Source organism: Cherax quadricarinatus, chromosome 4 (genome assembly GCF_038502225.1).
Source record: "Cherax quadricarinatus isolate ZL_2023a chromosome 4, ASM3850222v1, whole genome shotgun sequence".
Taxonomy (NCBI): Eukaryota; Metazoa; Arthropoda; class Malacostraca; order Decapoda; family Parastacidae; genus Cherax; species Cherax quadricarinatus.
In genome coordinates, this window is record NC_091295.1 from 45199510 (window position 1) to 45212878 (window position 13369).

Consider the following 13369-nt stretch of genomic DNA (forward strand, 5'->3'; position numbering starts at 1 on the left):
CTGGAAAATAAAAGTGCCTGATAATATAATATTGATATGCTTAGAGTGATATCTAAACTGTTGTATCTATGCACCTCTGCAGAGACAGTGATAGTGTGAATGATGGTGAAAGTGTCTTTTTCTGGGGTGGGGGTCACCCTGCCTCGATGGGAGACACCCAGTGTGTTAAAAAAAAAAAAATGTTTTCTCAGACTTTTTTACAACACTGGCTATTTCTTATCAAGGTAAGGAGACCCAAAGAAGGAAACACATTTGTCATCACTCATTCAATAACTGTCTTATGAGAAATGCCCACACATCACAATTCATTTTTTTTTTCAACAAGTCAGCCATCTCCCACCTAGGCAGGGTGACCCAAAAAGAAAGAAAATCCCCAAAACAAAAATACTTTCATCAGCATTCAACACTTTCACCTCACTCATACATAATCACTGTTTTTGCAGAGGCACCCAGATACAACAGTTTAGAAGCATATATAAAGATACAATATAAAAAGTGACCTGAAATAATTACAATATCAATATCAATAGTCAGAGGGCAGAAGAGGGGTTGTTGAGGTGGTTTGGTCATTTAGAGAGAATGGATCAAAGTAGAATGACATGGAAAGCATATAAATCTATAGGGGAAGGAAAGAGGGGTAGGGGTCGTCCTCGAAAGGGTTGGAAAGAGGGGGTAAAGGAGGTTTTGTGGGCGAGGGGCTTGGACTTCAAGCAAGCGTGCGTGAGCGTGTTAGATAGGAGTGAATGGAGACGAATGGTACTTGGGACCTGACGATCTGTTGGAGTGTGAGCAGGGTTATATTTAGTGAAGGGATTCAGGGAAACCGGTTATTTTCATATAGTCGGACTTGAGTCCTGGAAATGGGAAGTACAATGCCTGCACTTTAAAGGAGGGGTTTGGGATATTGGCAGTTTGGAGGGATATGTTGTGTATCTTTATATGTGTATGCTTCTAGACTGTTGTATTCTGAGCACCTCTGCAAAAACAGTGATAATGTGCGAGTGTGGTGAAAGTGTTGAATGATGATGAAAGTATTTTCTTTTTGGGGATTTTCTTTCTTTTTTGGGTCACCCTGCCTCGGTGGGAGACGGCCAACTTGTTGGAAAAAAAAAAAAAAAAAAAAATATATATATATATATATATATATATATACATACACTGTCCTATTATATATCCCACCAAACTGCCAATATCCCAAACCCCTCCTTTAAAGTGCAGGCATTGTACTTCCCATTTCCAAAACTCAAGTCCAGCTATATAAAAATAACTGGTTTCCCTGAATCCTTTCAGTAATTGTATATGCTTTGGGGAGCCAAGTAAAACAACTGTTAGTTACATTTACACCAGCTACAGTATAAGGAACATAAAGTAATATTTTTTTAATGCTATGGCTGTCTCCCACCAAGGCACTGTGACTCAAAGAAGAAAACATTCACCAACATTCACTCAGCTGCCATCTTTCCAGAAGTGAATTGACATCACAATCAGATTACTTCTCTGACTAATATCCCCACACCACCTCCAGAATGCAGGCACTTCTCTCCCCACTATCAGGACTCATGTCTGGTTAACTAGTTTCTCTGACTCCCTTTATGAAAGCTACACTGCTCACACTCCAACAGCACATCCATTAAAAAACCACCTGTCTTCACTCCTATTTAACACACTAAGACAAACCTGCTAGATGCTCATCCCCTAAAGTAAAAAGCCTCTTGTATTCCCCCTTCTTCCAATTATTCCTCGATTATTATTGTATATTTAAGGGAAAGCACTAAACCTGTTGGGTTCATACAATGCCTGGAAAATGTGAGGCAATCAGGTCTGACCCAAGAAAGGGAAGGGGAGCTCTAATTCCTTGAATCAAGAACTCTAGACATCATTAAAGCACTCCCCATTACAGGGGAAAATAAACAATAACAGAGCCAAAGCAAACCTGTGCTGCCATTTGCTTCTTCCTTGCTTCAGCGAAGTTGACAAAAGTGCGAGAAGTCTTTGGCCTCGGGATCGGAGTGCGGGGGTCTTCAGGTACCTCAGGTTTTTTGTCTTCAGATATTGTTTCTGTGAGAGAAAGAAGATACAAGTAAGAAAAAGACATAACATACTAATAGCCTGAACAACCTACATTATCCTGTACAGTAGGGCCCCGCTTTACGGTGTTCCGCTAATATGGAGATTTCAAATTATGACCAAAACTCTCTATACGGCTCGCCATCTTACTGATATGGCACGTGCCACCTGGTTTGTTTACATTCTCTATGAGCGCCATGTCTCTCCATTATGTTTGGAAACTTTCCAAAATTTCAAGTGTTTTAACCCTTTCAGGGTCCAGAGGCCAAATTTCAAAGTGTGCACCAGGGTCCACGAATTTAAAAAAAAAAAAAAATTATTTTTTCTTATGAAATGGTAAAGAATCTTTTTCTGAAGGTAATAAAACAAAAAGTACGAAATTTGATGGAAAATTGACGATATTATGCTCTCGCGAATTTTGATGTGTCAGCAATATTTACGAATTGGCGATTTTGCAGGCTTTGACTCCCATTTTAGGCCAGTTACATTATTCCAGTCGACCAAATTCTTAGCTATTTCACTAGTATTATTTCTATTCTATCGAATGAGCACAAGAAATCGCCAAGTCAACTGTTTCAACTACAAAATAAAGTGATCGGAAATTGGTAATTTGGCCAATTTAACACAAAGTTCAAAATATTCCAATTTCAAAATAGAGTCCAGAATAAACAATGTAGGTATTCCTGGCACTAAATTAACATTTCCTCTGTTCATTGGTTATGTTTTGAGGCTTTACAAATGAATTCCATTTTGATTTTTTATTCACATAATGAATTTTTATTCAAACCAAAAAATAGAAGATTTACTGATATGCAATGTTGTAATAATTGTATAAGTAACATCACCACATTTGTGAATGTATATTAGACCCACCAGCTGGTGTGTATTAGATGTGTGAGGTCGTTTGTTTACTCTTGAACATCGGCAAAAATTTAACTTTCCGCTACTTTGAGCTCAGTTTCAAGCCATTTCCAGTGCTAAAACCAATCAAAATCATCTCTATTTCTGTAATATATCTTCCATTCTATCAAATGAGACCATGAAATTGCAAATACAACTATAAAAAACATACGAAAAAACACTGCAAATTCGCTGTTATAATCGAAAATCACGGTCTCGGTTTTTTCTCTGATTATACACTGTGTGCTGCAGGATTTGTTTTATGTGGTGCACACATACCACATAGATGTATTCTCTCATATCTAGGCCCAAATTTATCACTCACAGCTTATCAGAGTGAGCTGAGCTCATGGCGTTGATCTACGGTTTGGACCCTGAACGTAAAGCCGTAGATCTATGGCACGGACCCTGAAAGGGTTAAAGCTATTGCATATTTTATATATACTCTGATAATTATACTTATGTGTACCTGTACCTAAGTAAACTTACACACTGTGCTGGCATGCAAGTGCACATTAAAATCACTAAGAGTGTCTTATTAGTCTTGAAGATGCCATATTAATAATGATAATAATAATAACACACAATAATAATCACTCTGAGGCACATTAAATGTTGTATGAAATGTTAATATAGATATTTTGCTTAATCCATCTATGATATTTTTTCAAAGTTACATAATAAACATGCTACATAACATATAAACATGATAAATATACCCACAGTAGAATAAATTAACATAAATGAGACATTTTTCTAATCGGCCTGCCGGAGTGAACTAAAGCCATACGTGTTTGGCTGGTTTGTTTACATAACTCACGTCTGTCCTCTCTCATGTACTCATTCTCTCTCTCTCTTGTTTATTCATTTAATATTGTTTACTCACCTCTCACCCTACATTAAGCTACAAATATCTTAAGGTAAGTAATGAGTGTACTGTATATGCATTTTATCACTCTAGGGCACTTTAAATGCCTAGTATTTATTGTGTGGGTGGGGTGGCCAGATGGAGTTACAATACCTACCACACTATCCGATACCTACCTACCCTACTATAGGTCTCCCTCAACATTCACGTTTTCCACTTTTGCGGGCTTCAAACATTCGCGAATTCCCAGCCGCCCAATCATATTTAAAATATGTCATTACATATGTTAGGAATTGTGGTGGTGGCAGAGTTTGTTTGGAGATAGGACAAGATAGTCCTTCAATATGACATTAATATCAACTCTACAGCTTATTTATCTATCAAAATTCATCTAATATGACATAATAAACAATATTAATAACATAGAAACATGACATATATTCTAGAATGAAAAAAATATGTCATTAAGTATGTAACAAGTGTTGTTGCATTGCTGATGTTGTTGGGTGTATAAGGGCCACTGAGAGCATAAGCTGTACATATTGGTGGTGGAGGGAGGCGGCAGCAGAGGCAGTAGAGACGGCAGTGTTGTCAGTTGCCCTATACTGTATAACTCAAACAACGTTGGAGGAGTTAGGTTTGTGCTGTCCTTTTTCTATCGATTAATCGCTTAACTTACATGCTACACTGATAATGCTACACTTTATCACTGGCTGGTGCTATAGCCTTTATTGACTGTGCTGCTTTAGTATCATACATATTGAAGAATCACTGAAGAAGGCACATTCCCCCCTCTCTCTTCCTCCTCCACTTTGGTACTCTGCTATGAGTTCTTTCTTGAATTCTATAGTCTTTCTCACCTTCTTTACCTAAGGGCTGGCACTAGTATCATATTTTACGATATTTTCATGTGTTTTATGACTGTTCATGGTTCAATAGGGCAAGGAAGCAGTATTGTATTACATTTCCCTACAATATATTGGGGCACCAAACATTTGCGATTTTTCAATATTCACGAGGCTCTTGATCCCCTAACCCTCGCGAATGTTGAGGGAGACCTGTATTCACCTTGCACCCTATATTAAGACCATTAAGACTACAAATATTTTAAGGTAAGTAATGAGTGTACACTATATGCATTTTATCACTCTAGGGCTTTTTAAATGTTGAAGTATATTACGTGTGGGTGGGATGGGGTGGCCTGGCTGGCTACCATACCTGCCACACCTAACTTCTTACAATAAACACTACTCACCCTACATTAAGACTACAAATATTTTGAGATAAGTAATGAGTCTGTGTGTGTATTTTACTTTTTATTGTCTTTTAATGACTTGTTCTATTGCTAACTTAATACATCTTAGTGTAAACTTATTATCTGACATTTACAAGTGGAAACAAATGGCGTTCTACTTTCTGGCGATGTCCACTTTCCGGCAGTAGCCTGGAACTTAACCTGCTGTTTAAGTGGAGCCTTGCTGTATATGCTTATGGCATTGAAATATGAGAGAATTTATCATTTACATACTTCTTATCTGGGCTTGCAAATCAGTAGTGGTAAGGGAAAAAGAATGCACAACACTAAAAGAATTTTTTTTCATAAGTCCTATGTATATAGTATATATTTTGTTTTATTAACACATCAGCCATTTCCCACCTAGGTGGGGTGGCCTGAAAAAGAAAAACTTTCACCATCATTCACTCCATCACCATCTTGCCAGAGGTGCAATTACACTAGTTATAAAACTGCAACATTAACACCCCCTCCTTCAGAGTGCAGGCACTGTAATTCCCATCTCCAGAACTCAAGTCTGACCTGTCCGTTTCCCCTGAATCCCTTCATAAATATTACCTTGCTCACACTCCAACAGCACGTCAAGTCTTAAAACCCATTTGTCTCCATTCACTCCTATCTAATATACTCATGCATGCTTGCTGGAAGTCAAAGCCCCTCACACACAAAACCTCCTTCACCCCCTCCCTCCAACCTTTTCTAAAATGACCCCTACCCTGCCTTCCCTCCACTACAAATTTATACTCTCTTGAAGTTATTCTATTTTGTTCCATCCTCTCTACATGTCTGAACCACCTCAACACCCCCTCCTCAGCTCTCTGGATAATAGTTTTGGTAATCCCACACCACCTCCTAATTTCCAAATTATGAATTCTCTACATTATATTCACACCACACATTGCCCTCAGACACAACATCTCCACTGCCTCCAGCCCTCTCCTTGTTGCAACATTCACCATCCATACTTCACACCCAAATAAGAGCATTGGTATAACTATACTCTCATTCATTTCACCTCTTTGCTTCCATGGACAAAGTTGTCTCCACAGACTCCTCAGTGCACCACTCATCTTTTTTCCCCCTCATCAATTTTATGATTTACCTCATCTTTCACAGAACCACCTGCTGACACGTCCACTCCTAAATATCTGAAAGCATTCACCTCCTCTGTACTCTCTCCCTCCAATCTGATATTCAATCTTATGTTACTAATTTTTTTTATCCTCATCACCTTACTCTTTCCTATATACATTTTTAATTTTCTTCTTTTACATACCCTACCAAACTCATCCACCAACCTCTGCAACTTCTCTTCAGACTCTCCCAAAAGCACAGTGTCATCAGCTAATAGAAACTGTGACAACTCCCACTTTGTGTTAGATTCTTTATCTTTTAACCCTACACCTCTTGACAACACCCGAGTATTCACTTCTCTTACAACCCCATCTATAAATATATTGAACAACCACAAAGACATCACACATCCTTGTCTAAGGCCTACTATTACTGGGAAATAATCTCCCTCTCTCCTACATACTCTAAACCTGAGCCTCACTATCCTCATAAAAACTCTTCACTGCTTTCAATAACCTACCTCCTATTCCATACATTTGCAACATCTGCTACATTGCTCCCTTATCCACCCTGTCATATGCCTTTTTCAAATCCATAAATGCCACAAAAACCTCTTCACCCTTATCTAAATACTGTTCACCTATATGTTTCACTTCAAACACTTGGTCTACACACCCTCTACCCTTCCTAAAGCCTCCTTGTTCATCTACTTTCCTACTTTCCATCTTACTCTTAATTCTTTCAATAATAATTCTACCATACACTTTACCAGGTATACTCAACAGACTTCTTCCCGTATAATTTTTACACTCTCATTTGTCCCCTTTGCCTTTATACAAAGGAACTATGCATACTTTCTGCCAATCCCTAGGTACTTTACCCTCTTCCATGCATTTATTAAATAAAAGCACCAACCACTCCAAAACTATATGAAAATAGAAATACTTATGAATATGCAGAATTTGGAATTTATGATATAAAGGATAGCATTTCTACCCTGTATGGGAAAAGAATAGACAAATGAAAAAATTCATTCCACCTGTATACGAGACAAATGAAAAACTCATTCTACTTGTATACAAGTCAGAATAATAAAAAAAAAATCATTCTACCTGTATAGAAGACAGACTAATGAAAAAAAATCCTGCTATATCTCTGAAGTTTTATTCTCTCATCTGCCTTGAGGGTATGACCACAAGAGAGAAAACTATATAATGAAGAACTAAACACCAGATAGCATGAGTTCAAGATAGTTTGACAAATTTCGAGAAAAGAGCTACTATACAAAAGTATTAATGAAACTTGAACATTATGGACACAGCCACTTTCCTACATACTTTTCTGAACAAAATCTATGGCTGGTTTTCAATTTTAGTGTCTTGTACCAAGTCAAAAAAAAATGGATACCCAGCCAAAGTTAGATTGCACCAACACATAGTTGGGACTAGGGGTAAAGGGAGGGAAGGAGAGGAAAAGGCAGGAGACAGTAGTAGGAAGATATACCATTCACAGGTGGTGGCAACTACCGACGGTGGTAGCTGATACCACCGTTGCTACAGGTTTGCATAGGTATTATACAGGGAAACATTAACCCTCACCCTTTATTCCTTTTTTTGGAGGTCCAAGGAACATAACTCTTTCTTTCCTTATATGTTCCCAACTTTGGTTAAAATAAACTTGAATAAAGAGCTGATTTTCAAGCTTAAACCCACACATTACTCAAGGACCTACTATATATCATATAAACAGTGATCAATACTATTTGAAAGTGAAATGGAACAATAGTGAATGTAAAATATTTTGATAATATTTTTAGTAAAAAATTAAATGAAATACAGTGGAACCATAAGTTTCAGCCGAAATCCGTTCCAGGAGCTAGGCCTAAAGTCGAAATGGCCTAAAATTGAAGTAGTATTTCCCATAAGAAATAATGTAAATCCAATTAATCCATTCCACCTAAAAATATTCACAAAAAAAATCATTTTTTAAAGAATAAATACTATAGTTTTACATACAGAAAACAAGAAATAAATAAAAAGCACTAATTTTAATGGATAAATGAACATTTAAATCAGTTTTACCTTCATTGAAGACTCCTGTTGGCATATGAGAAAGGCAGGAGAGTTTGTTTGGAGGCAAGACAAGACAGTCCTTCAATATGACACTAATATCAACTCTACAGCTTATTCATCTAGCACAATTCATCTAATATGACATAATAAACAATATTAATAACATAGAAACAGGATATATACTCTAGAATGAATAAAATGTGTCACGTCTCTCTCTCTAACTGACGAGTGTTGCTGTGTTGTTTGTTGTTGGGTGTATAAGAGCCACTGAAAGATAAGCCTTACATAGTGATGGTGATGGCAGCAGCAGAGGTGGCAGTGTTGTCAGTCTCCCTATATAACTCCAACAACACTGGAGGAATCAGTTTCATGCTGTCCTGTTTCTATCGATTAATCGCTTAACTTACATGCTACACTGTTAATGCTACACCTTATCGCTGGCTGGCACTATAGCCTTTATTGACTCGTGCTGCTTTAGTATCGTACATGTTGTAAAATCACTGAAGAAGGTACATTCTCCCCTCTCTCTTCCTCCCCCACTTTGGTACTTTGCTACAATTTCTTTCTTCAATTCCATTGTGTTTCCCACTTTCTTTACCAGAGGGCTGCCACTATGAAGTTTCTTTGGGCCCATGGTGTCTTATTTCAGTCACAATCAATAAACAAGCACTAAACACAATGAATTTACTGTGAAATGTTTGGATGAGTGCGCAGGGTAACGTTCACTCAAAGATAAATAAAGCTAGACTGGCTCACTGCGCAGGCAAGCAGGTGCGGGCAGGCGGACAGGTCTGGTACACCGGCCGAAACGTAGGGCACAGGCCAAAACTCGGGACAAAATTTAGCCGAAAAATGAGGTCGAACTTCGAAGCGGCCAATACTCAGGGTGGCCAAAACATGGGGTTTCACTCTATAATAGGGAATATTATGGATCAGAAATGCATCTCAAATTATAACACGAGTGTCTATGAGAAAACAGGTTCCGAGTTCCAAACAAATGACTTGTGAAAAAATTTCAGGAATCCATTAAAGTCAAATACGGGGATCTACTGCATATACAGTATGGCAATTTCACACTTACGTACATACCCAGCAACGTCATGTTCTCAGGGAACAATGAGTGGTGTTCTTGATCAGGAATATCTACACTTGATGTTCGTTGCAGATGCTTCTCAAAGTTATTCTCTTCTTGTAATGCCAATAGCACAGCAGCTATCTCAGGGTCAGGATGCTCAAATCCACTCTCTTCACCTTCAGAATCATCTTCAGAGTCATCTTCTGAATCATCATCATCATCATCTTCCTCCTGCTCCTCTTGCTCTTCCAGCTCGTCTTCATTTCCTGAACCAGTATCATCCTCAAAGTCAGATTCATAATCCTGGGAAAAAAATCAATATATGTGTGAATAAATTATCTAAAGATGCAAACCAAAAACAACATTAATATTGAGGTTGAAAGACTGGATGCCAAAAGAAATTCTATATAATAATAAATAATGGCTTCTTGATAAAAATTCAATGGTTCTGAAATATGAAAAAAAAAAAAAAAAAAAAAAAAAAATGTAAAAAACAGTAAATTTCTGGATGGAAAATTAAATTTATGAAAACCTCAACAATCTCGTCAAATATGCTTCTTCATATGAGAATATGTAAAGAAATACTCCAACATTAGGATGAAAGATGTAACAGCTATTATTATTTATTTCTTCTGAAAGTCAAAAATTTTTCTGTCTCATAGTTCACTTTTCATTTAACCTGTCTTATTTGCATTTATGACAAACCATCCCTCATAAACACTTCCTTTGAAGGGATGGCCATAACTGACAACCTATCACAGGAGCCTTTGCATGTGCTCCTATACATCACTATATTATGTCAAGACACCCAAGAACTACAGGTTGTGTGTCAGTTATAACAAAATACATCTAGCCTACAAAGTGGAAATGAATGTAGAGGATCTGATTCATTGGACCATCATCAGCCCGACTTGTGACTGGGTAATGATTCTGGACAGACCAAAATGCCATCCAGTTTCATATCCAATTTGTGGATTAGCTGTGAGCATCAGCTTACAGTTAAGTAAATATTTATGTTCTAACAAAATGTCTATTAAAATCTACTTGTCTCCATTCACTCCTATTAACACACTCCAACAAGCAGACTTGAATGAGTGTGTTAGATATGAATGAATAAAGACAAGTGGTTGTTAATAGCTGTGTTGCTGAAGTGTGAGCAAGGTTACTTTGATGAAAAGATCCAGGGAAAACCAGTTAAGAGTCCTACAGGTGGGAAGGGCAGTGCCTAATATCTGGAGGAGGAGGAGCTGGGATGTTGTAGTCTGAGGGTAAAGGGAATTGTGCTATCAGTACACGTCTGGCATGATAATGACTGAATGAATAATGGCGAATGTTTCCTTCTCTAGGTCACCATGCCTTGGCAGGAGATGGCCATTTATGTTAAAAAAAAAAGTAATGATGGCCTGATTGCATTTAATATTGCCTAGAGCCTGGAATGAATCTACTACTTGAAATAAGGAACACAAAAAAAAAATAATAAAAATATTTGCTTACAAAAAATTACAGGTATAGGTGAGATACAGAGGTCTGTAAACAGCACATACAAATATTAAAGCAACAATGATGATAAACTATTGAATCTAACCTCAAAATCTTCCTCATAGTCATTGTCCTCTTCCATATTATCATCTTCAGCCTCATCGTTAGGAACTGTGGAAGCAACAGCCATGGAATTTTGTAGTTTAAAGGCAGCAGAGTAATCTTCATGTGTATCTTGGAGAGATAAACTGTCACCTTCAATTATTTCTGTATTTTTCTTCATCTCTTCCTCATCCATTTCTCCCACCTCTGCTATTTTTGAAGAGATAGACTCTTCAACATCAACTTCATCCCCACTTAAATCCCGTGGAGATGAGAGAGAGATTCCTGTAGCAGAATTATAAACATGGTACAAAAGACAATATATTATTATTATCATTACTGTAATTGGGGAAGCACTAAACCCATAGGGGGTCATAGCAATCAGAGAGGATATATTCATTTCCCTGGATCAAGATTCCTTCACCAGCAAGAAGGCTGGACAATATGAATAAGCAAAATATGTCTCAACAGGAATAAACACAACTGAGAAACAAAGGTAGGTAAAGATAAGCACTGGGTATACTAAATATAAGTAGATGTTTGCAGGATTTGCCTGCCAATCTAAATGTTTATAAAAAGAAAGAAAAGACCAGTAAACCTGCCAGAATGTAAAATGCTCAACAGACTTTAGTTCCATTCATATGACAGGAAAGTATTAACTCTAAATATAGTTACTGTCAATCAACCTTTTAACTTTTCTAACACTGTATACATGAAGAATAGCTTTAGATTTATGAAAGACAAACAAATGCAACACACAAAGCAAAATTAACACACCACAGTGTTCCTATTACTAACCTGACTCCATTGTCTCAAGACTGTTTTGAGCATGTTCTATAACTTCTGCCTCAAGGTTATTTGAAGTGTCGCTGACTGTTACCTGTCCCAAACTTACACCTTCCACACCAGAATCTAAAAAAAAATACATATTAGTACAAGATATGGCTTAAGTGAAAATGAACATAATCCTCAGAAAAGGTAATAGTTTTTCAATATAATTATACAGTAAATGTTGTACCAACTGCTTGGCTCCTGGATTAGGTTGGAATTTTCTGGTAGTTACTCATTGCCTACTGGGTAGTCCAAATCCAAAGTGGAAAATAGACATGATCATGGACCATTTAAACAAGTGCTATAAAAACTCACCCCCCTCTCACCCCTACATCACCATTATTATTTTTGTTTTTTTTCAACAAGTCGGCCGTCTCCCACCGAGGCAGGGTGACCCAAAAAAGAAAGAAAATCCCCAAAAAGAAAATGCTTTCATCATCATTCAACACTTTCACCACACTCACACATAATCACTGTTTTTGCAGAGGTGCTCAGAATACAACAGTTGAGAAGCATATACGTATAAAGATACACAACATATCCCTCCAAACTGCCAATATCCCAAACCACTCCTTTAAAGTGCAGGCATTGTACTTCCCATTTCCAGGACTCAAGTCCAACTATATGAAAATAACTGGTTTCCCTGAATCCCTTCACTAAATATTACCCTGCTCACACTCCAACAGATCGTCAGGTCCCAAGTACCATTCGTCTCCATTCACTCCTATCTAACACGCTCACACACGCTTGCTGGAAGTCCAAGCCCCTTGCCCACAAAACCTCCTTTACCCCCTCTCTCCAACCCTTTCGAGGACGACCCCTACCTCACCTTCCTTCCCCTATAGATTTATATGCTTTCCATGTCATTCTACTTTGATCCATTCTCTCTAAATGACCAAACCACCTCAACAACCCCTCTTCTGCCCTCTGACTAATACTTTTATTAACTCCACACCTTTTCCTAATTTCCACACTCCGAATTTTCTGCATAATATTTACATCACACATTGCCCTTAGACAGGACATCTCCACTGCCTCCAACCGTCTCCTCGCTGCTGCATTTACCACCCAAGCTTCACACCCATATAAGAGTGTTGGTACTACTATACTTTCATACATTCCCTTTTTTGCCTCCATAGATAACGTTTTTTGACTCCACAATTACCTCAATGCACCACTCACCTTTTTTCCCTCATCAATTCTATGATTAACCTCATCCTTCATAAATCCATCCGCCGACACGGTAACTCCCAAGTATCTGAAAACATTCACTTCTTCCATACTCCTCCTCCCCAATTTGATATCCAATTTTTCTTTATCTAAATCATTTGATACCCTCATCACCTTACTCTTTTCTATGTTCACTTTCAACTTTCTACCTTTACACACATTCCCAAACTCATCCACTAACCTTTGAAATTTTTCTTTAGAATCTCCCATAAGCACAGTATCATTAGCAAAAAGTAACTGTGTTAATTCCCATTTTGAATTTGATTCCCCATAATTTAATCCCACCCCTCTCCCGAACACCCTAGCATTTACTTCTTTTACAACCCCATCTATAAATATATTAAACAACCATGGTGACATTACACATCCCTGTCTAA

The 13369-nt window shown here is 37.7% G+C and overlaps 1 protein-coding gene across 1 annotated transcript in view; it reads right to left on the reverse strand.

The window, feature by feature from the left end:
- The window catches only part of LOC128691924 (cytoplasmic dynein 2 intermediate chain 1-like), a 73486-nt gene that overhangs the window by 32705 nt on the left and 27412 nt on the right, over nt 1-13369 (reverse strand). Inside the window, exons 5-8 of the mRNA XM_053780907.2 lie at nt 11730-11843; nt 10936-11216; nt 9365-9653; nt 1934-2058 (exon numbers count right to left, since the gene is read on the reverse strand). Of these exons, the coding sequence (XP_053636882.2) occupies nt 1934-2058; nt 9365-9653; nt 10936-11216; nt 11730-11843 (809 nt within the window). The remainder of the gene's footprint in view (nt 1-1933; nt 2059-9364; nt 9654-10935; nt 11217-11729; nt 11844-13369) is intronic.